General features: G+C 45.1%; 2 protein-coding genes across 3 annotated transcripts in view; both read left to right on the top strand.

Moving 5' to 3' along the window:
- Positions 1–2,407, top strand: part of malrd1 (MAM and LDL receptor class A domain containing 1) — a 29,684-nt gene extending 27,277 nt beyond the window's left edge. Inside the window, exons 29-33 of the mRNA XM_086102011.1 lie at positions 296–390; positions 478–574; positions 693–753; positions 1,626–1,706; positions 1,794–2,407. Of these exons, the coding sequence (XP_085958137.1) occupies positions 296–390; positions 478–574; positions 693–753; positions 1,626–1,706; positions 1,794–1,883 (424 nt within the window). The 3' untranslated portion in view covers positions 1,884–2,407. The remainder of the gene's footprint in view (positions 1–295; positions 391–477; positions 575–692; positions 754–1,625; positions 1,707–1,793) is intronic.
- Positions 2,408–5,899: 3,492 nt separating this feature from the next.
- Positions 5,900–24,483, top strand: part of plxdc2b (plexin domain containing 2b) — a 55,677-nt gene continuing 37,093 nt past the window's right edge. For both annotated transcript variants that reach the window (XM_086101866.1, XM_086101865.1), the window contains exon 1: positions 5,900–6,269. In XM_086101866.1, the coding sequence (XP_085957992.1) occupies positions 6,188–6,269 (82 nt within the window). In that variant the 5' untranslated portion in view covers positions 5,900–6,187. The remainder of the gene's footprint in view (positions 6,270–24,483) is intronic.

The following is a 24,483-nucleotide window of genomic DNA, read 5'->3' as shown; positions in this document are numbered from 1 at the left end:
AAATTAGGTATGCCTTCAATTTGTAATTTTAGCCACTGTAAGAACCACGTGACACATTTTGCCTTGACATGACGGCACCCGTCCAGCGAGGCATGAGAAGTTCCCAAATGCCATTACAGGTCCACGCCATGTTATATGTTGGCATGCTGACTGTCATCATGTTCGCATTCTAAAGGTTAGCTTTAGCACTACAGCACCCATCTAGTCGGGCATGAGAAGTTGTTAGCATGCTAGTAGGTAGCATCATCACAATGTCCATTTTGTACAGGTCATTACGGTGTTTTTCTGTCCACAGGTGTTATCTGGGCTGGACCGGCAACCGTTGCCATGTGAGGGCAAAGCCACCATTCTCCACCCCGACGCCACATGGGCTCCAGGACACGCAGCTGGGTAACACTCCAACATCTTTCCACCTCTACATTCACACAGTCCAGTTAGAAAATAACAAATCCAGTTGTGATCCACCATGTCTTGCAGACGCGGTATACGCCGGCATTGCCGTCGGGTTGCTCCTGCTGTTGGCCGGCGTAGGCGTATGCCTTCTGGCTCTGTGCAGTAAGCGATGCCGCGGAACGTGAGTTGTGTTGCCGATAATGACTCCCATGTATTATTTTTTGGTTGTTTTTTTTTATCGGGCTGCTTATAATAATGATGATAATGACGATGAACTCCTTTTGCTGCCTCCGCTGTAGGAAGCGCAGTCCAACTGACTACGGGATGATGGATAGCCCCACTTTCGACTGGAAGGCAGAGGTAACGTCTGATCCATCATTAGACAATTCTTCTGGGGCATCGGGGGTGTCCACAGTCATGCAAATTGCAATGCAGTAATCCTGGGCTTTTTGTTATCCCCAATTTTGTTATTAAATTGTGTGGAAAGTAGTTCTGCAAAGAGAGCGACGTCTTCTCCTTCGGCCATTTTGGGTTAAAATGCAGTGATAGCTCGAGCAGGCGCTCATCCAATCACCGAAAACGCACGTCCAGTCTCGACGTAAGGCATTCGAGCTGGCCCCGGTGCGCAGACTCGTGATCCGATTGGCTATTGCAAGCTGACTGTGCCCGTTCACTTACAGCGCACAGGGGCCCGCTCTGTTTAATCTGCAGGCCCCCGAGCAAGTTTAATTTACCTGGCAACACAAGCTAGCTGAAATATGATTGGTTAAAAACTCTACCATAATAAATAATGTTTCATATTATTTCCACTCGACTAAGTGGAAATAATATGACGTAAAGAATACAGAGAATAATTTTGTTGACATATTTATGAAAATAACATAACTTAATTTATGTTATTGTCAGAAAAGTACCTTTATTAAATTTACTTTTCTGAGAATGTTGAGGCCATCAGAGAAGGCCTTGCTGGCCCCGATGGAACGCCACTGACGTTACAACATTACCCTTAAAGAGAATAGTTTATAGATGATTTGAGTTCCCCCAAAAATGCACCGCAAATGCACATGTACATAGACCTGCGGCTAACAACCTCAGCTAAACTTATTTTTAATGGGCTGTTCCATTCAATTTAATTTGAGACATTTGATTTTAACTTTCCCCATCAAATCCTCATCAACACTTAATTCCTTTTTTTTTTTCCTTCTTTTTTTTTTGTTCATGCATTATTTCAGTTCGGCCGCCGCGTGACCAGGCGCAGCAACCGCGGTGGGGGTCTCTCCATCAGCGTGTACCCTTGGAGGAGGGAGTCGGAGGTGAGCCCTTTTTTTTCCCTTCTTTTTGTTGCATGTTTTCGCTAAGTAGCAGATGTAAAATGGCCGTGCTTCGTCTTCTTTACTCAGCAGAGCTCATCCAGGAGAGACGCCAGGCTGTCCTTTGCCAATCCGCTGTACAATCATCAGCATCATCATCATCTGAGCCCCAATGAATGAAGAAGCTCCAAGGCGTAAGCGAAAAAAAAAAAAGATGGACTGCGCATATCGACGCCTGCTGTGGATCAGTATGCGAATATACCTTGAATTTTTTTCCCCAAGTGAACAGATACATGCCTTGACAATCAAAATTAGAAACAGCAATCTGGATAAGTACAACAGTCCAGTGTATTTCTTTTTTTTTGGTCACTTGTAAGGCAGAATTCACAGGACTTGGCCGTAAGTGCCCAAAGGCCCATAAAAAAAATTTCTAATGCACTAATTATTTTAAATGATAACTTCTTGATGCTCTTGGTGCAGCAACAGTAGGTGGGTAGATCATCAGAATTGCTCAGATAGTTTTCCTACTCGGTTGTTGCTAGGCAGAATTTACAGTGTTCATTCACCGGACAATGACAGCATTGCGATGCAATAGTGTTACAAAAACATACCATTTCATATGCTTTGCACGGGGAGATTGACCATTAGCTTTTATTTCATGAAAAATGTATTTGATACGTATTAAAGTGACCTATGACACTTTTGATCCTGCTCTGATTCTCTCTAAGGCAAAGTTAAACTCGTCCGACAGAGCGAGATGGCACAAATGCAGGGTGATGGGTTGGTAACAGGAGGATGCCCCCCTCCCAAAAAAAGACAAACTCAGCTCAGTGTTCTTTTGCATCAACCCGGTGACACTAGAACCAACGGCCTTTGCTCAAAGCAATACAACTATATGCACCTTTATGCCAAGCTCGCACGCTCGCGGGCAGAGATTACGAAGCCGTCATTGTTTTTGGTTTGTTTTTGTGCGTCTCTGGCGGCTTCGGCATTCATGCCTCTGAATGGCGCGTAGTGCCAGCACAAGCTCTTTGTGGAAGTTGTTTTTGTGTTGTTGATGGGATCAGCTCACCCCGATGAGGGAGGCTTTATCGCCCCTGTTCAACCAGTTAGCCCCAACTGGGATGTGTTGTAAATATACAGTATATCACCTTTCTCAGCTGTCAAGTGAAATAATTACTTTGCAAGTTATCGATCGCTACAGCATCATGCTGTATTTCATTGGACACTAGATTTTGTAATTTTTTTTTTTTTGCAAAAGCTGTTTTTCCTTTTACCACAATTGGCAAAATAATATGTCATACCATAATAAAGATGAAAACACCGTTACTCATTTTTTATTTATTTTTTTGTTAATATGCAAAGCTTAGGTCTTATTCATATAATTATTCTAATCAATGTATTTTTGTTTTAAATATCACACGTTTCTCAATTTAACATGTTTGTTTTTTATCCATCTTCATTCAGATAGCACTTTTATAACAGCTTATTTGAAACATTCAAAAATACATCACACAGCTTTATGCTTTTGCACCTGCGTCTTTCATATACAGTATCCATATCTATGGATAAATGGATAGATAAGTGTGACGTTTGCACTGTGATGTCATTTTTAGTCAACAGCAAGTGGCAAAATGCTACTCTCTGCAATGGCTAAAAACGGTTGGATTTTGCTGCTTTATTGATATTCTACAAACGTAATATTAATCATATATATCAATACCGTGTAGAAACGAGTGAGAGAAAGATTTTGAAGATTTATTTATATATATATATATATATATATATTATTATTTATTTTTTTTGTTTGTTTTTTTTACTTCCCCTGTGGCGTGGAAATGGCATGAAAGCGTGACCAATAGAAACCAAGATGATGTTGTAAAAACATAACTGATTATTTCACTTCAGTGTCATCCCCGCTGGCATGAATCGAAATACACCAAGCAGACGACCTTGTACAAGTGTTCGCTCACGGCGAAATGAGCTCAAGTGCACTTCGGGCTCCGATTGCCTCAACAGAACAAGATGAATTGACCGTGATCGGACGAGTTGGGAATGCTGAGACGAAAAGAAGCTTTCCCTTGAGTGATGAGCTGCGCCTCTCAGGTAAATACATCACAGGTTTTGCCACCATTGTTCTCGGCACTGATACATTTTTGCCATAAGGTGAGCACTGATAAAATCGAGCTGCAAGAGCAAAGCAAGAAAGCCGGTGATGAACCCCCCCGAAGACTTGTGAAGGTCATACTGCAAGTGCTGGGTAAAACTTTACACACTTTCAGTCATGATGATGACTAAACTCAAGTGTTACATTGTGAAGAGTTGACGTCACATTTTCATTTTTTTGCCATATTAGGGTTTTAGTGTCTAAGCCGCTTTGACTGTGCGAATGGATAGCAGTCAAATAGGCTTGCGCATCTTCATTCAAAGTTACATAAAGTGACAAAAAAATGTCTGATTGAAAATTCAATTTTTTGATCCCACGTTTAGCTCAACATGGACTCATACACTCTTTTGCTAGCATTTACATTTTGATTTTCGTCCAAGTCCTTTCGTCATAGCCGTCTGGTGATGGCACAACTTTCCCCCCCGTTGAACTCATGCAGCAATATTTCATACTTTTAACTAGTGGAATGACAAGTGAGTCATATTTTATCTTGAATAATGATTTGTATGTCCACATTTTATTTTTTTTAATTATTGTTGATGTTTGGTGGTGGGGGGGGGGGGGGGGTCTTCTGGTGTATTGCCCAGCAAAGACATTTAGCAGCCCATTAAAGGATTTCGGCGAGGTGGGTGGAGTGCTTGGGGAAATTCCACATCTTTTACCGTTTCAGCGACATGCTTTGCTCTTAATGTTCCATGTAAGTCCATGGAATTAATTCAATAGTAGTGTTTAATATTTATGTATAATTCAGGCTAAAGTACGCTTGACTTGTGGAGTGAAAAGAAAATATTATATATTTTCTAGCTGTTTTGAGGGAAGGTGACATTTTTTTGCGGTTAGTCATGTACAAGCGAGGATATTTTAAGGCCCTCTCAAGTGTGAATATTTGATGGCAGCAACCGAGTGATTTATAAAAACGCTCCTTGATTTTCTCATCTTTTCCATGACCACTCCCAAAATTTCCATTGTGGGTTGCATCTTAATTGGCAAGTCGTCCTCCCTGTAAGGGCGGCATAGGGAACGCCATGGCAGGTGAAGGGGGAAAAAACACCCAACGACCACCTCCCTCCCATGTCTGGCGGCCTGTGAGGAAAACACACATAATGGTGATGTCATGGTGTCAACACTACAGCACTTATACCTGTTTCAAGGTGACCATAATTTCTGGCAAGATATCAAGAATGTCCAGAATAAGAAAATATTTAGTATACCATATTTATTCATAGAGTTTTTGCACTAGTAGCAGTTTTAGAATATTTTCTCTTTCTAATAGCTTGGCTGATATGATAACTAACTTGCGACAAAAAAAAAAAAAATCAGTCAGTCCTTCCAGTATTTCATACTTTTAACTAGTGGAGTGCCATATTTTATCTTGAATGATTTGTATGTCGACATTTTATTTAGAAATACTGGGCCATATTAAGATGCCCCCCTCAAGCGCACTCAACATCTGCTTTGACATTTTAGAAATGAAATGTGTATTTGTCAGTGTAACTTCAGAGGGGCATTAAATATAATTTCTTTATCATTGCACACAGCGAGCTATCAAGGTAAACAGACAGTTAGCGTGAAACTTGATAGTTTCTCACTTGTCCGCAGTATTTCTCAGGTTAAATAATGTTCATTATATCTTGATATTTGATGACATTTCTATTCATTTGTAACTTCTCTGTGTGTGGTAGCTAGTGAGTAATTAGCTCGGTGAGATAGAGTACATTCATAGATGTTTTATTTTGTTTGTACATTTTCTTTGTCACTACCATAAATAGCGAGCTTAGCAGGTGATAGATATTTATGTAGAAATAGAAGAAGATTTCATAACATGTTTTGACATTTGTCGTTTCACTAGCGTAGTTAGCTTAGCGATAGCCGAATACACGAAAGACGGTCAAACGTTCGTCTTCCGAGTGTATTCACGCAGCATCCCAAAAGACGCCATTTCATTGGCTGCAACGGGGCGGTGACATCACACGCGCACTTTTTTCCTCCAGGAACGCAAACACCGAACCTCAGACACACGCCGAAGCACACCGGGAGAGCAGCCCTCGATGCGTTCAACTTTACCATCTTGTGCCATTTGAATATTTCATTCCGATATTTTTGTTCTTTCTTTTTGGTTCACTTTGGAGGCGGGGGACGCGCACTTGTGTGGGAAAAGGAAGCACCTCCGCGTGGAAGACAAAACGGTTTTATTTTCTTCGTTTATATTTCTTCAGCAAGACCAAGGAGAGAGTTGCGATATTCCGCCGCGTCGGAGGAGTGGAGCGGCGGATAGAGGGGGGCTACGAAGACGACCACCTCACGGATATCTGTGGACATGGCGCTGGAGAGGAGACTGGACCTGCTCCTCGGACTTGTTCTGCTTGTGCAGTGTGTGTACGACGCCGGAGCCCAGACCGGTAAGAACCAACACCACCATCCCACCTTCACATCTCGACCTACTAAAATTTACTTTCTTTTTGCACTTTGCTGACTCAAAGTGGCATATATAGGTGGAAAAAAAGAGGATGTCATAATCACTCATGCGGTCTCACATGTTATTATTTTGTCAAGCTACCACAGCCCATAATTATGTGCAGTAATCGCTCTTTGTGTTCTGGTTAAATAGAAACAAACACAACCGGCAGCTAAGTTAGGTGTTGGAAAAATATTGGGAAACTCCCCCCCAAAATTATGGCTATGATTAACTTCATAAATCACGCGAGCACTCAGCAATTAACTGACTTGGTCCTTCGTGGCCTGAATTCATCAAAACAATGTAATTATTATGCGCTATGAGCATTAGTGGCAGCACGTTGGCCTGCGTTTGGCATGTCGGCATTGCAGTGGAGAGGTTCGAGGGTTGAATCCTTCCTTGCTGTTTGTCACATTGCCAAAACATGCTCGCTGACTACTTAGAATTTTCCATCGGTCTGAATACCATTAATGTAATTATTGTTGCAGCATAGTGTTATAGTGGTTGGACCGGCTGCCTCACATAGAGGTTTTGGGTTTGACTCCCTCCTATGCGGAGTTTGCATGTTCTGCCTCTGGCTGAAATAACAGCATATTTTTTTTTAAAAAATGGATGGATGTTTTTAATTTTTTAAAATTAGAGTTCTGAGATTTTATAAGCACCCAAAAGTGCATACAACACTGCGGCTCTGCATCGGTTTCGGTTTTGATGTGATAGTGCTCCTTTGCAGTACAGAATCCGACAGCACTGCGGCTCGACAATTAAAAGGTCACTTTCCCATAATATGTCCCAGGATCTTTTCCTGGAGTGTAATAATTCTCGCTGTGTGGTAAATGAGCGCACCCCCTCCTGTACTGTACTTGAGCCAGTTAGTTCACATCAGTTGTATTCCGCAGAGAAAAGTCGGCATCCCAACATCAGCGCACAGGACTCATGACAGTCTCATCAGCCTTGTCCCCCCTCCCTCCTTCCTGGAGCGTTTATTGCCGCCATTGCATTTTCATCAGACGGCGGTTCGCTGAATATGTTCAGCTGCCGACAGTGATTATAAATTAAAGCCGCGCGCGTTTGTGTGCGAGCCCCCGCTCCCAAGCCGCTCTTTGCTTTTTCTACGAGTGATGCTATCGAGTGGCACACGCGTGTCGTATTCATGCGCCGGCGTGGTTTTGACAGTTCACTGTCCGCACGTGGACCGCATTTCAACGTCCGCGCGGGTGGCAGATGGACTGATTTAAAGAAAAGCACTCGCAACTGCATTTTTTTTCATCCGTGTATTGAGCTTGTTTGTATGTAGGACAATATATTTCGATATCTGGCTGTGGTGCTTCCTCACACCTGTGGTGGCGTGACTTGTGCCTTCCCGTGGTGGTTTATTAACCCTTTCAGGGACAGCGGTTACCACAGTGGACAGCTTATCATGTTATCGGGGTGCACGAAAGGGTTAATGGGGGAGAGGTGCCCTACCGACGATGGTACTACATCGCGCCAGCATTATTTGTGCCATACCACTGACGCGTAGGTGGAAAAACCTTGGTACCATGGGAAAACGAAGCATTGGTACCAACATCTGGGTGGAATTACACAACATCCTGCAAGCGTAAATGTTCTTCCCCCCCCCCCCCCCCCCCCTTAAAGATGTGACTCTCGGCAGCGGCGCACAAAATTGGGGCTGATATCTGAGATCATTTGTGTCCCGAGTGGAAAAAAAAGATGTTCCTCTCAGGCGTGGAATGCACCGGCATATGCAATGAGCGTGTGAACGGCGGTGGTGTGTGTGTGTGTGTGTGTGTGAGAGACAGAGAGTGTGTTAGTGGCCCGTGTAATCATGTGGTTTGCTTGAAGTGCCTACGCTTCAAGACTGTTAATGTGCTGAGATTGCGGGGGCATGTGGAGCGCACCCGGATACCTTGCGGCTTCAGGAAACTCTTGCCGTAACAGTCCCCCGCAACAGCCCTCAGTTAGTTGACTACTGACCAGCTAAGCACTCGGGTCTGTGGAAAAGTCGGGCAATCGAAAAGTCAAGTGCATGCCAAAAGCGACGGGTGGCGCTAATGAGCATCATTTTAAGATCTCATAAGCTTGTTTGTTTATCGAATAGATCAAATATACAATACAGCAACAAATTGGCAAGAAATGAAGGCGAGCAAGATATAAGAAAGGAAAAGAAAATAGTCGTCATCATAAATTATACGTTCAAAGGAGTAGGAAGAAGTAAAAAAAAAAACTTGACTAGTCCTACTCCTTGTTATATAATATATGAATTGATTATTTATCAATACAGAAAAAGGAAATAGTCTACATATCAACAAATGCTTCTAATGTATTTCTATATTTTCAAATGTATCGCATTTTATCAGCTTAATTCTGATTTGTGTCGTTTTCTTGCGCTACTCTCTTGAATTTGTTTTTGAACTCAGCAAGCGAGTTACTCATTTTCAGGTCCAGTTCAAAATTATTCCACAGATTTACACCTGTTATAGATGTACTCCTTTGCTTGATGTTTGTTTGTGTTTTGGATTTTTTGTACAGTTTAGTACCCCTTAAATGATAACAACTTTCTCGAATTTCAACAAGTTTCTGGATGTTTTGTGTGCTTTGTACATTCATTGGGCGATTTTGAAGTCAACCAGGTCATAAAAAGCTTGAGCCTGAAGAAAGCCACTTCGGGAAAAGGCGCCGGTCAAGTTGAATTGATAGAGCACATTCTGAAAATTCACCCGAAACCCTTACGTCTTGTGAATGGTATACTTTTGAAAACGGACATAGCCAAAGCCCGCTTCATCATTGCTGATCCCAATGACCAGTTGAAAGGGTCCACCTTGAATGCATCACGGGGGTTGGGTGCTTTGAGAGTGGGAGGGATGCACAGACACGACAGGGGGGGGGGGGGGGGGGTCGGGGGCTGGTTCATTGCGCCGCCCTCCACGACAGCCGTTGCGGGTTTCGCCATACGAGCCAGAAGAGGGGTCGTCACCCGTACCAGCATGCGCCGGGCCGGCGCATTAGTCACGCCCCGGAACCTCGTCGCTCCCCTCCACGCCCACCCGGGCCGCTGTGGGAAGAAGCTCAGACGGGGGGGGGCGGCTTTAAAGCTGAGGAGCGGCGCGCCGGGGTTCAATAGACGCCCGAGACAAAGAGCCAAGAGGCCACGAGTTAATGAAACGCGGCGCAGTTAAGCCCCTCTTCAAAGTTTGCATCATTTCACGCGGGCCCGCCGGCTCCCCAACTTCCCGCGGTCGCGGGATGCGCTTAGCGCTTAAGTCCACTTTCAAGGTCACAAGCCGGGAGACTTGTGACGGATAAGAGTTCAGGGAGAGATGACGAGCAATTTCCGCCACTGATAAACATCTTCCTTTTTTTTCCTCTCCCGCAAACGATTGGAAAGCGGCCGCCTCGCCCGCAGTCATGCTGCCGCAGCTCGAGATGTTTCATCCTTGGCCGGAGAACAATCGCAGTCAAATTTCAGGGGAAGGATGCAGCCTCCTTCATTTGCGTACACGCATCACAAACATAACGATAGCTCCGCCAACAATCAGGTCTCCTTCGCCCATTCAGCAGTGGTTGCAAAAGTACCGGTATTCACACTTCTTTGAACCACAATTGGATTGTCTAAAATGGCTGCTTCAAACCAAAATGCCAAACTTCCTGCGTGTTCACAGGCATGGCTTTAGAGACTTTTTTTTTGTGTGTGTGTGTCTTGTCCTAATGGAAACAAAATAAACCTATTAAATATTATGTTCATATCTACCCATCCATTTTCTAATCCACTTTATCCTCATAAAGGTCACGGGGGTTGCTGGAGCCTATCCCGGTTGTCTTCGGGCAGAAGGCGGGGCGGTTGCCAGCCAATGGCGGGGCACACAGAGACGAACAAACATGCGCGCTCACACTCACACCAAGGGACAATTTGGAGTGTTCAATCAGCCTGCCACGCATGTTTTTGGAACGTGGGAGGAAACCGGAGTACCCGGAGAAAACCCACGCAGGCCCGGGGAGAACATGCAAACTCCACACAGGGAGGCCGGAGCTGGAATCGAAGCCGGTACCTCTGCACTGTGAGGTCGACGTGCTAACCACTGGACCTCCGGGCCACCTTATGTTAATATAATAATAATAAGCATAAGAAAACCTTTATTCGTCTCACAATGGAGAAATTCCCAATTTACAGCAGCAAAGTTATGAAAGGAAAAAAGTAGAAGAACAAAAAGTATAGTAGTAGCTGTAAAGGCAGCCACTCTCTGCTACTCTGTTACTCAAGGAAACTGGCTTCTGGGACTGAATTTTCTTTGACCAACCCACAGAAATGTCCAAAATGACACTTGAATGGCTGTTTTAAAGTGTTTAAAGTGGCAGACTCTTTTTGGGAGGATTTGTGTCGAATCCTAACAGACATGCCTATTAAAGCCTTTCATGCACCAATAATGGTAACCTGTAACCTGATAACATGATAAACTATCCGCTGTAGTAACCGCTGTCGCTGAAAGGGTAAAATTCAAAATGCCAGACTTCATGTGATTTTTTTTTGTGTTTCGTTTTTTGAGACTTTTTTATTTTATTTTTTCCGTGTGTCTATTTATGACGGACATGGCTGCCAAATTCGGTGTTAAATGAAGGTCATTTCGAGGAGGTTTGATTGGATGTCGTGAGATCATGCAGGTGTACCTCATGTTGTGACCCGCAGTGGGTCGCGGAGGTCATTTTGAAGAGAATGTGACGGTGAACGTAACCCCCGTTGAGTGGAGAAGGGTTAATCTTCTTAATACCTTTATCTTAAATCCGAACTAATTAAATATCAAAACCCCAAAGCCTCCGAACCCATCCGACAAAGATGACGCTCCTCTGTAGGCGTTATCACTCTCCTCTCTTCGCAGCGAAAGCAGTCGTATGCAAACGATAGACTTTCCAACAATCTTTCTGCATGCCGTAGACCTCACGGCCGACAACTTGCTTTGTGGCTGGACCCGAGTGGCCCCTCTCCTGCCGACTTCAGGATATGAACTCTGGATGAGGTGAATAGGGCAGCGGGACAGGAGGGTGTGTGTGTGTGTGTGGGGGGGTGGGGGGGGGGGTGGTCTCCGCTATCCGGCAGGGCGCGTTATCTTCTTTCAGCATGCCCTCCGTTTCATGGCAACAAGTCGGTTCCCCTTCATCGAGCGGCTTCTTCAGGCGTACCGTGGAGGTGGGGGGGGATTATTTCCACACTAAGACATGCTTTGAGTGATAATGTGCATGCACGGGATTTGTTTAGAATGTCTTTGATCAGGTTCAGGGTTCGAATTGCAAGTTCGCAGATTCTTTCCCCAGGTACTCTGGGTTTTTAGCACATTCCAAAAGCATGCATGCTTTAGGAGTCAATGTGAGTCTGAATTATTGTTTGTCCCGTGCCTTGTGATTGACCGGCGACCAGTCCAGGGTGCCCCTTACCTCTTGGAGGAGATGTAGTCGGGGGAATAAAACGCAGAGGGTGGTCTTAATTGGTCGTTATTTGCACACTTAATGTTAACCGGGTAGGCGCTCCTTAAACGACTGGAGTCATTTTATTCATAGCCTCACACTCGCTTCATCTAAAATCTAAAATCATCCCAATTAAATGAGAGCCCTAAAGTTAGCCTTGCACCACTCACGTTTTAACGTCTGCAAGTCGTTTGTGAATTCCCATCCTTCTCACTCTCGCTCCCGACAGACATCAAATACTTGGCACGGCGTGTCTGCGACAGGTCGACGGAGAACCGGGCATGAGATCGCTGCATCTGGGTTTCGCATGATTGCCTCTTATGTGAGATGTTTGAGCAGGTTTCCATCGGACATGCACGGCCTGGGTTGCCCCATTGTTTATTATCCATCCACCCGGCCATTTTCTAATCCACTTTATCCTCGTAAAGGTCACGGGGGTTGCCGGAGCCTATCGCGGTTGTCTTCGGGCAGTAGGCGGGGGACACCCTGAACCGGTTGCCAGCCAATCGCAGGGCACACAGAGACGAACAACCATCCGTGCTCACACTCACACCGAGGGACAATGTTGAGTGTTCAATCAGCCTGCCACGCATGTTTTTGGAAATGTGGGAGGAAAACTGAGTACCCAGAGAAAACCCACGCAGGCCCGGGGAGAACATGCAAACTCCACACAGGAAGGCAGGAGCCGGGATGGAACCCACGACCTCCGTGAGGTTGACGCGCTAACCATTGGATCACCGGGGCGCCCATTGTTGATTAAGTTTACCCATAAAAAAACGGGTGGCAGAAATGTAAAGGTACAGAAATCCCAGCAATTGACTGCCGCATGTTGCTTGAACGTGGCAAAGTTTTACCCCTCTGACGGTCCATTGCGGAGCAGACATTCTTAGAGGTACCAAGAACCAAGCGGAGGCTCAGACGGGATCGAGCCTTTTCCGTTGCCGGTCCCTTTCTTTGGAATGACTTGCCACTAAACATTCGGCAAGCCCCCTCACTGCCCATCTTTAAAACTTGTCTCAAAACTCATCTGTATTCTTTGGATTTGACTCGGCATGACTCAGACTTAATTTTAGTTTGACTGTTTTTGTCCTTTCTCCCGTCTTCGTTATTAATTTAGTCTTTTATTGTTTATTGTTGTATATACGATCTTTGCTCCATGTACAGCACTTTGTATACGGCGGTGGTTGTTTTAAAGTGCTCTATAAATACAGTTGAGTTGAGTTGAGCTGTAATGTTCTCAAGTATGATCGAGAATATATTCTCTGATGGCAACTCCGGCATCTTAGATTTATCTTTGCTGCAGCCAGTGAGGACCGTCAAACGCTCAGTGCTTTTACTGGAGAGCATTTCTCAAGAATGTGTCACGGTCTGCCGGGCCGTATGCAACGGAAAGAAACGGCTCAGATTCATGGGTCCTGCGCCCCCCCCAAGGGAATTTAGCTGTGGACAACATCATCATCCCTCATTTTATGTGTTTAGAAGAGAACGCCAAACATTGTTGCGTGACGACATTTTGTGGATGAGTTATGAAGATTGAACATCTGCGAGGCTCGCCCCGTTCATGGCTTCACCCTTGTGGATGATGGGCTGCCAGGGTGGGACAGATTCAGGACGAATCCCAGACACCTGGCAGAAGATTCCCGGGGTCAGGAGTTTTTTTTTAATTTTCTTTTTCTTTTGTGCGGAACCTCACACAAGCTTGACCGCGCGTCTCCTAAATCAGAGCTGCAGCTGCAAAGAGCAGAACAATGGCAGCTCACTTTCATACTGTTTACCACAGAATCAAACAAACCTTGACGACGCAGGTCCCCAAGCTTTTTTGCCTCACGGACCGGTTTAAGGTCAGACAATCCTGACAAGCTCACCCTAACCTTCAAGCACACCCGACCCGACAATATTTTCAGGGACTGGCTTTTAAGGTATGACGGATAAATACAACAAAATAATATGATACGACCCGCATGAAAACGGTGGTCTTTTTGTAACATAATAATAAACGCAAATCGCGACACGAGGAACGTCCCATCTGGCCGCAACACTCTCCGGTCGCTATGGTAACGTTTAAACGTGCCTTCAAAATAAGATGCACCGCAAATACCAAGGGCATGAAAAATACGACTCACCATCGCCGTATATTATGCAGAATGGGCTTGGTGGGTAGGAATCTCCCGTTGAGATAAATCCATATTTTAAGTACTGTCTATGAAATGTAGCCTTCTTTTTCTTGGAAGTCCTGGCTGGGCCTTTTCCCCTTTCCAAAGAAACTTCCCAAAGACGTTTGGTTTTTACTCATTTTGCTAGCTCCCGGGTTTCATTTTAGCGCTAACCTATCATGTCACCGAGAAACGCGTCAAGAGTGACGTACTGTAGACGGATGTCGCAGAGAATCCGCTCATTTTTCAAAATAAAACATCTTTCAGCTTCCAAAATAAATCAAATGGATGTAATGTAAGTTAATCATTCTTTATGCGCAGCCTGGTACCAAACGACCGGTCCGCGGCCCGGGGCTTGGGGACCACTGTTCCAGATGGCCAAAGCAAACCAACAACCGATTCTCATTTTTTCTCCCAATGTTGAGGTTTCTGTCTAAACAGAGTGTCTTTGCGCTCTCCTGCAAGGCGCAACTTCAGCTTTCTCTCAAAGACGTCCGGTTTAAAGCTCGTCTTCTCCGCGCAGATGACCGCGGAAGTTCAGACTTGAGTATACATCATGGGTGCGTTGCTACCAGTCCATGTTGTTGTTTTTTTTAATGCTGGGTGATATCATTGGAGGCCCGGGTGTGCCCGCAGTGAGTCAGGAGGCTCACATCATTTTAATGCACTCTATAGATCACATCTGCGGTTTGGCACGGTGGAGTTGTAATTTGGCAAATCTGCAAGCCCGGGCCTGGCTTCGTGTGGCATCTCCATTAATGGCAGCCATTTGCTTTGAAAAAGTGGGTCGCGTAACTCGGTGCAGCATCAGGACCCGCTAACTCCCACTCTCCGATGACTCGCCTTAATTCTCATTTTGAGAAATACTTGGAGTCTTACCACTTGCATTCATCAATCTTTTGGCAGTAGTGGATCCCACCCCGAATGACTTCTGGAAAAAGGTGGGCATCACTCTGTCTCGGTTGTCCTTAAATCATTTTGAATTAAGAGTAGAGGCTGGTCAAGAAGAGAACAGACCATCGGTTGCAAAGTGGAAGACTATTTTTCGACAATTGCAAAAGAATTTTAACCCTTTCGTGCACCCTGTAACCTGATAAAATGATAGGCTGTCTCCTATAGTTACTGCTGTCCCTGAAAGGGTTATATATGACTCAAGCATCAATATATCTTGTTTACTTTTTTTATTTTATTTTTTATACAAACAAGTCAGGGTGAACGGAGCATTTTCATCCTCAACTTGAAGGCGTCGAATAATAATTGTACCCCACGTTTTGCGTTGTGAAAATGATGAGCCACACGCCACTGCCTTCGTTGGTGATGGAATTGCTCAATTGTGGCATTTGCGTGCGTGCCAGTTTGTCACTCGCTGCGAGGACGATAAACTGACTCTCATTTGAAGGCTGCCCGTGCTCCCGTCGTTCTTACACGGACGGCAAATTAAAATTAGAGCGATCTGTTTAATTATCCATCCATCTATCCATTTTATATACGGTTTACCCTCATTAGCGTGCGTGTTATTCATATCTTTGTCTAAAGGTCCTTCAGTTAAAGGCAAAGAGTATGAATGCCAGCATGGGAATCTGTAGCGGCCTTATGAAACACGAATGGCAGTGTACGATTTTTTTTTTCCACGCTCAATTTGTAAGAGATAAAGGAGGGGTTTCATTTCACTGGTGCGCCCCCCCCCCCCCCACACCCCTCCACACCCAACCCAGCGATCGAAAGCAGTGGAACTATCGATTTAAATGCCTTGCCAGCTCACCACTCACCCCACAAGGCCTCCGGCACTGTGCATCATCACATTAGGAGCTTGCATACTGCCAATTGTGCTGAATCCAAACATAAATAAACAGTCACCCGTCTCTAATTTGACATCTGCGATCCAATAAACTTCCCTCTGTTGAGTTTTAGCCATCCGCTTTCGAGATCACTTGCTCTCATTAGGGTCGCCGGATTGTCAGGTTATACGCTGGACTGGTCGTCTCCTAAATTGTGGGCAACGTTCACCCATCGATTGGCCACTGTATAGCGCTCCTCATCCTTGCCATTATTATTCAGTCTAGAAGCAACTCTGACCTCGTCTTGCCGCGCTCCTTCATGTGACTGTCTGTACGTACGCGAGGGCGATAAACACATTGAAGCGGGCAGTGTCGGCCTGTGGCCAACGGCAGCACTTGCCAAGAAGCAAACAGCGCGGCTAGTGTGCAAACATAAAGACAGGCACGGGCCAATAAGGGGGTTGGGGGGGGTTCCCTAATGGAACCAAAATAACAATTGAATGGGCTCATGACATTTCCACCTCATCGTTCGGCAATTTAGACTCGTGAGTGCAAAGGGAAATTCAGTGACGCGGAACCGTGGGTTCGCTCTTACAGTGCTAAATATCACCGTACAAAGGGAAAATTTGTGATTCTGCCGGTGGCCGTTTCCAGCTTGCGTGATTGTTAACGCTGGACATTAAGTCATTGGATACTAGCAGAGTGTTTTGCGCTAAGAATGTGCGTCTGCACATATCCAGGAGGCTTTTCAGAAGGAGATTTTTCTTCTCTCCCCACTCCCTGTAAAAGCGCCACCAAAAAAAACCAAGGTGAGCAAGCAAAATACACATACACATCCTGAGATGCTGACCGAAATGAGGTCTGCTGTGGTGTTCTGAAGATATTTGAACATCAAGGTGCTACTGTCTGTTGTCTAGAGTTTCACGGGTGGCCAAACCTCCGTGCATGAGCACGTTGAGCCCCCCATGGGTGTGTCAGGCGGTCATCTAAATCACCTGTGCTATGACTGACGAGTGCAGTGATTCCGCTGCAGGTTCAAACATCCTCTGGCAGATTAGAAGTGACAGTATCACGCGGATAGGACAGCAATGAGGTGACAGGCATGTTAGATGGGCAGCCATTGAAAAGCTCACAAACCTTACCTGACCCTCTCGGTGCAGCCGGAATCCACAATGAGCATTGGAGCCAATCGCCTCGTCACATATTTCTTCACTGCAAGAGCTGAAGAAATCCAAACTTGTCTTGATGTCATGTGATTAAGGGACCTTTCGCTGACGCAGGCTGGCTGATCTCAGTGCAGCACAGACGTTTTGATAAAACCCCAAACTAACCTCTGGATAAAGACATGCGGTGCTCCTCCTCTTCATTTCAATGCATCAAAAATCAAATGCTCTAATATAAGCAATATCCATTATGTAAATTACTAACATTTTCACCAGGATGATAGCATGTGCAAAAATTGGTAGGATCTGTACAATAAATGCCTTAATCTACGAGTGTCAAACTCAAGGCCCGGGGGCCAGATCTGGCCCGCCACCTCATTTTACGTGGCCCGCGAAAGCAAATCAAAGATGTCAACTTTCATGATGCTTCCTAAGATCACTACCAAAATTTTAAATTGTCCTTTGTCATTAATAAGAGTGATACTGTCAGCAGTTCTTGTTGCCAAACCCCTCATTACAATAATGTAAACAATAGGTGACTTCTTTATATGCTTTCAGTCATAACGGCCCTCCAAGTGAAACTAACTAAAATCTAGCCCGCAACAAAAATGATTTTGACACCCCTGCCTTAATCTTTATTTATGTCAGTTTGATATTGGGGCCACCCGGTGGTCACAATGCAAAGGTGCAGGGTTCGATTCTGGCTCCAGCCTTCCCATGTGGAGTTTGGATGTTCTCCCTGTACCTGCGTGGGTTTTCTCCAGGTATTCTGGTTTCCTCCCACATTCCAAAAACATGCATGGTAGGTTAACTGAACACTCTAAATTGTCCCGAGGTGTAATTGTAAGTGCGTATGGTTGTTCGTCTATGTGTGCCCTGTGATTGGCTGGCAACCAGTTCGGGATAGGTCCCCCACCTGCTGGGATAGGCTCCAGCACGCCCCGCAACCCTTGTGAGGATAAAGCGGATCAGAAAATGGAATGATGGATGGATGGAGTTTGATATTGGCGCATATACCCTTCAAAGGCATAGAGCGCAGCCTCCTCGCTTCTGTTGAAAAATGTCACTGTTCATTAACTTGTACTGCCTTTTATATCCACCATTTGAGCTTTTAGAAAATGAAACGCTTGCTTGGAGATTGGCTTTCCATTTCAGCAGCCATTGTCCGCTGACTAATTTCTGGCCCGCTGCGAAAGAACGGAATGAGAGGAATGAGGGATGGGAATACCATGTGGGACTTCACATCTGTCCTGAAAACAAAAACAGGTCGGGCCTTGTCCAAAAGACAATGCACAAAAGGGGATCGTGGTGAGTGACTGACTGCCCGGTGAAAGTACAAAGTGAAAGTCTTCCGTCGCAAAAATGGGAACATGGCTTCTTCCTCCTTACAGAATCTTTCTGGGTCTCGCTAACTCTTGTCATCCACTTTTAATACTCAGCTGCAGTAACATCACACATCTGCACATCTTTTATCGGATGCGAGTTTTTAAAGGTCAAAGTTAATCGTCAAGCTGTGTGGAGGTTGTTATTGCGCATAAATCTGCTCTCCGGGCAACAATCAACATCTATCACGTGTCAGCCACGTCTAGTAAATTACCGGAAAAATGATGGCATGCGTGTTTATTCCTTCTCATCTTCTTACCCTGATGGCAATTGTGGAGTTTTGTTCTTCTAGATGTTTTTTTTTCTTTTCTTGAGCTTTAGATCGTATCAGTCACCTCTGCCGTTGATTGTTAAAATTGAATAGTCCAGATGGTGTTTTTGAAACCTAGCTACTGTATTTCTTATTCGACTACTAGTCTTTATTCCCCTTTGTATTTTTTCCGACATCCTTGATGCCTCTTGGTACCGTACTGTTTTCCCACATGTCAGTCCTGGTCCTACAAAGGACTAAGATTATCGATGGAGATATCTTTGTGGGTGGTGGCGCTACCTTTGCAGACAGCGAAATGACCATTTCGAGCTCATCACGTGTAGGGTGTGTTATCTTTTAAAAAACAGTTAATGTTAGAAACCTGTTTGTACCCTGCTTTAGACCGCAGACCTGCTTCAATAACATCAAGACCTAAACAGTGCCCACCTTTTTCACCCCTCAGTGGAATCTTCACTCGAAGATTCTTTGACATCATTTGGAATAATAGCCTCATTCTTCTTGTTTGGACTGTCATCTTTAAAGGTATTAATTTATTTTTTTCTTGCAAAGTGGGTCAGTGTCTGGTGACTGACAAGTACTGAATCGCAGTGAATTATTTGGCTGACATCTAAGTGTGTCTGCCAGTTACCTTGCGGGGACGAAGTGTTACAACACCGAAGAGTCTGGCGCCTGCGTGCGTGTCTCTGTCCCTAAATCGAGTCCATCATCATGTTTATGAGCTTTGATTTCCTTCGTATGATAGCCAACGTAAGTTGCAGCGAGTTGGCTGGTCACGGTCATCTGGTTCAGTGACAAGATCGAGGAGCCGGACATGTTGGGGCAGGTTTTTATGTGGAGCCCTGGCAGACAGCATCGTAAGAAAAAAAAAAAGGGCAGAGATTGATGAGAGGGAACGACAAAGGAGCACGCGACTCAAGTGTCTTCACCGACTCCACCAAAGGAGCCAGCCGGGGGGGGTGTTATTTAACGCTGTTTTTCTGCTGCATCGCTCACTGGGTGCGGCAGAGACAAGTCTCTGCGAAACATACGATGACTTGTCTTGCGTCGATTGCTGGTAACGAGGATGTCAAACTCGTTTTATTTTTATCGCGGGCCGCAATCGATGTTGCGGTTGCACCCACATTCGATTATAATCAGTTTTTGCCAACAAACTGATCGGTATCTTTCAACAGTCAAGAACAAGTCCAGTAGCCCTGATGCAATCTTTGCAGATTCCCATAACGTGAATGATTTTACCTTCCAAACGGGACTTAGACCTTTCACACAGACTAGCAAAGGGAACGCGGTGGGGGGAGTGGGGGGGGGGGGTCGTATTTTTCATGCACTTTGTATTTGCAGTGTATCGTATTTTGAAGGCACGTTTTAAACGTTACCATAGCAACCAGAGAGCATTGATCGGAAAATCAGTTAGAGAAGGAGACTGAACCACAAACTTGAGCAAGACCGGTCTTGTTCGGTCGTCTGCTTGCCAGACAGTAAACGGACAGTTTTGCGCGCTTTATGTTGTGGGTTTATGTTTGTTTATTTTGATGAAGAATGCGTTACTACATTTGCGGCAGGCAGAAAACCTTTTATCATTTTCCTTTATAGTTTTTATTGCTGTCTGTGAAGTATTTGCTCTGAAAACATCCCACTCAGTCTGAATTGTGCCACATCTTTCCTTCGGCTGTCTTTCGTCTCCGGGGCCCCTGAATTTGATCAATGGAAGCCCGGAGAGGAAGAACTTGGAGGAGGCCCATGGGTGGCAGTGGCAGGCTGCCCGGAGGCCTGACAGCGACATGGCGAGGGACGGAACCAAAGTCCCCAAAACACTATGCTGAGAACGAAAAGTGAGTTAAGGCTTAGGGACTTTGGACGGAAAATCTGTTGAGAGCTGATGTCGAGAGGTAGCTTGAGGAGAAGCCAGAAACCCAGACAAGACACTGTGCAATCAAAGCTGGTTTCTTTGATTCTTTGGTCGAAAACAGGAAAGCCTCAGCCGCACGTGAGTATGAATCTTTAACAGGCTGATTAAGGGGATCTTGTTGACTCCGAGCCAACGCAAAGGCCGTCTTAGTCTTCAGCGTTTTGTCACCTCCCCCCTGGGAAAATTGGTCCGGTTTGTAAGTGGGGGGCTGAGACTGCCAACCGGCATCAGTCCGCCGATGCCAATGTCAACAAAGCTCGCTCCTCTTCCCCTCCTTCATCATCACCGGCAGAGGGACCAGCTAACACTCGTATACGCTACCACTCCTCTGCGCTAACACTCGTCTGTGCTGACTGTCGGCAGATTATGAGGGTGATAAACGACATAAAAGACATTTCAAGATACGAAAGGTAAAAACACAGTATAGGCTGCTAGACTCAGCTCCCAGTTTCCTGAACGCAACCTACTGACGGCTGCTCGGCTGCTCTGCCATTGGCTATTATCGAACATCATCCTGGCATCCCATTGGCTAAGAGGGACCTCTACCGTATGCGTCTGTGTGTAGATAGAGAGATATGTGTCGATGCAGCGTCCTCATCCTTCGCCCCGTGGGCCATGAGGCGTTCCGATAGTTTTACGTAAATGTGAATCACCCAGAGAAAGTGTTCACCAGTAAGGCGATTGATCGCTCACTATGCTGATGTTTGCCTTGGACGTTTTCGAAGGATTGTTTAAAGCTGACAAAAGCAAACATCCCTGGATCAGTTCTTGACAAAACACCAGGCAAAAACCACTAGTGAGAGAGAACATGAATTAAAGAGGGCAAAAAATGATTTGGACACAGTTAAAAGTTAAATGACCATCATTTTTCTTCTTAATTCTTTTGTTTTTTTACAGTATGCACAAATGTCATTTATTGTGCAATAATCTAAGTGTAACATGTATTTGTTCCATATATTGATGCATTTTTATGCTTTAGAAAACATTTATGTCTGAATTTTGGGAGGTCTTGGAACGGATTAGGGCATTTACATGGGAAACGCGTCTCCACTGACAAAATTTTCTAGTTAAGAAATTTCTTCCAGAACCAATTAATTTCATAAGTAGATGTCCCACTGTATTTGCAAAAAGAATAGTCCACCTGGGAGCACACAGTGGGGGGGGGGGGGGGGGGGGTGGGGGAGCGATGACAGATACGCCATGACCCCCTCGGAAAGTTGCTGGACCCATTGAGTGCGTTCCGCTCGACCTAAGAGGCTTCACGCTGCTGATGGATAAGCCCCCCCCCACCCCACCCCCACCCCCCTCGTCCGTGCCTAAAAAGATGCAGTTCATACACTGTCTCATCAATCAATCAATACCTGTTGGACAAGAACAAGCTTGTCCGCACTGCGGGGAGCAGGCACGTTCGGAGTCTCTGGAAGACCAGTCGAATCGATTCCTATTAGCGGGACAATGTAAAAGTGATCGATCGGATAAAAGCAAGTCTTGATTTTGCCACCAGACTGTGAAATGATGTTCCCCAACAGGAGTAAACATACGGTTGCTGTCCAGTGGTTTGAGTTTGTTTTTCTGGAGCAGTTTACAACTACACCATAACCGTTATTAGACGTGCAGCGCGGTGGCCAAGTGGTTAGCCCATCTTTGAGTCGTGTATTTTTATCTCCGCTCCGGTCTTCCTGTGCAGAGTTCACTTACCGTCCCCATGCTCGTGTTGATTTTCCCTGGGACCTATTACGTTCCAATTAGAGTTCCTGACGACTCTAGATCAGGGGTGCCCAATACGTCGATCGCGATCGGCCAGTAGCTCGCAGACTGGTCCCAAGTCATTCGCGACAGGTCCAGAGGGGGAAAATAAACCCCACCCAAAACATTTGTGTCTTTGTGCGTGTTATTAATATGATATATTTTTTGTGTTAGTGCACACTGCACTCGTAGCATCTTATCAGTTTCACTTTCACAAAAAGTATTTATAAAATATAATTAAAAAGCAGGTCACCTTTAATCTGCGCTGGCACGTGAACTCCATCACCGGAACTTGCTAGCGGTCATCAGTCTGCAAGTGTAGCATGCGATCAGAGCTGCTGCGCTATATCTTTTATTGTTATTCGTTTTCTCGTTCAGAGTTTGTTTTATGTACAGTTCACCGTGGGCGCTGGCAACGAATGGGAATCTGGAGTGCCGGGAGAAGCAATTTTAAATGGTACACATGAGCTGCGATCGTTGACACGCTGCAAAAGGTCGGCAAGGTCGGCAGTGATTTCCTTTTCACAAACCCACAAACTCTTGTGTCTCCTTTATCTTTCTGTTTTGTTCATGTTAGGGGTCGTAATGGCTGTTGCTCATCATGGCATGTGTGTGTAAGTGCGTGCGTAAACTAATTTTCAAAGCAAACGAGAAGCTGTAGCGTCCATTGACGAAAAAAAAGATTGGCTCACATCTCCTGTCCCGTGTAAATCCGCTTCAATTCTAAGCGGCGACTCCCAGTTCCACATACGCTCAGACGCTCCTTTCTCCTCATTGTCGGCTCCACAAACCATAATAACAAATTATAAATACATATAAATGTAGCTCCCCTTCGCTAGCTATCACCCGATATGTATGTACATTTAACATTTTCAAATGTTCCAATTTATGAAAGAATCTTACACAGTAGCTTTCAGTATGAAATATCCACAAAGACAAAATGTTCATCTTCCTTTAGTAACAAATCACTCACATAAGGCATAGTTGAGCGACAAATTCAAGGAAATTTGAGTTTTATCGTCAATCCTTTTCTCACGACTGGACGCTCATTATCCGCAGTAGTTGGTTCACCAAGACAAAATAGCGGCGATCCGATGATTGATGTTGAGTATCCGCGAGGGTCATAGTGCAGGCTTTTGTACTGTATCTCCACAAGACACATCCCCCAGACCATTTCCAATTTTCAGCTCTGTTGAGCAAGGCTCGAGGCAGGCTGTGGGAAGGGTGAATGCACAGATGTGCGGCTGTGTGTGTGTGTGTGTGTGTGTGTGTGTGTGTGTGTGTGTGTGTGTGTTTGTGTGCTTTGATTTCAGTCTGACTGAGCTACAGCCATCCCTGTCCTGTCCTAATGCCATTTTATAGCTCTGTTAGCCTGTGACCTTGGAGAACAGAGTAATATCGCCACGGTTTGTGGAGCCCAAAAAGGAATAATCTTTTATAGAACAAGCCCGGTGTCCAATGATGCATTGCTCTGGCACCGAATCGTATGGCTCAGTCAAAAAATGGAACTGAGCCAACAGTAACGCTTTCACGGTCCTGCAGTCAATCACTCAATCTTTTGAAATAAGAGAAAGACGATGTGCCTGACTGGAATCTGAAATTCATAAAAGCACCCAGGACACCAATACTTCCTCCTTTTTGCCCTTTTGTTTGGTGTCTATCCCGCAAATATTTTCAGCTTGCTGCACTGACCAAGCGGCTAACCGCCAATTACACGAAGAACGCCGCAGCGGTGACAGCGGACTCCCTGTCTAGCCCGCCAAAGACCCGTGTTGCGGGTTTCTCTCACCCGCGTGCCTGTTGCACTTTGTATCCAGCATACTGATTTGTTTCAGTGAACTGCTTGATATTGTCATAAATCATGCAGCTGACAACAACAACAAAAAAAAATCCTCTGTGATTTATTGTAAAACTTCACGACTGGAATAAATTTGTCGAGCAAGAATGCAAATCTTTTTTTTTTTTTCCTGGTCACGATTTGAGGTCACAAGAATATTTCCACTTTACCCCGGTTCACGTTTTTCCGTCTATAATGCCCTAATATGCAGCCAAAGCCATGTCTAATATGAAAGTAGGAATATCAGTCAAAAACTTTGCATGTCGGGGAGGAGCTCAGTTTAGCCCGGGTTGTAAGAATAAGTTATGGAGAGTTTGCTCTGCGTTGTTCTTTGAACACAAATCATCTGTAAGCCATTCATCAATGGTTCTGTTGGAAAATACATGACATTGAAATGACGTCAAATTGTTTTGGGGTTCGTAATTTGTGGTATATTTCCAATTTACAGAGTTTACAGGTCAATGATA

This window comes from Hippocampus guttulatus, chromosome 21 (genome assembly GCF_054856545.1).
Source record: "Hippocampus guttulatus isolate MCC_2025c chromosome 21, RoL_Hgut_1.0, whole genome shotgun sequence".
Taxonomy (NCBI): Eukaryota; Metazoa; Chordata; class Actinopteri; order Syngnathiformes; family Syngnathidae; genus Hippocampus; species Hippocampus guttulatus.
The sequence above is the reverse complement of the archived record's forward strand: the minus strand, read 5'-3'. Positions and strand labels throughout refer to the sequence as shown.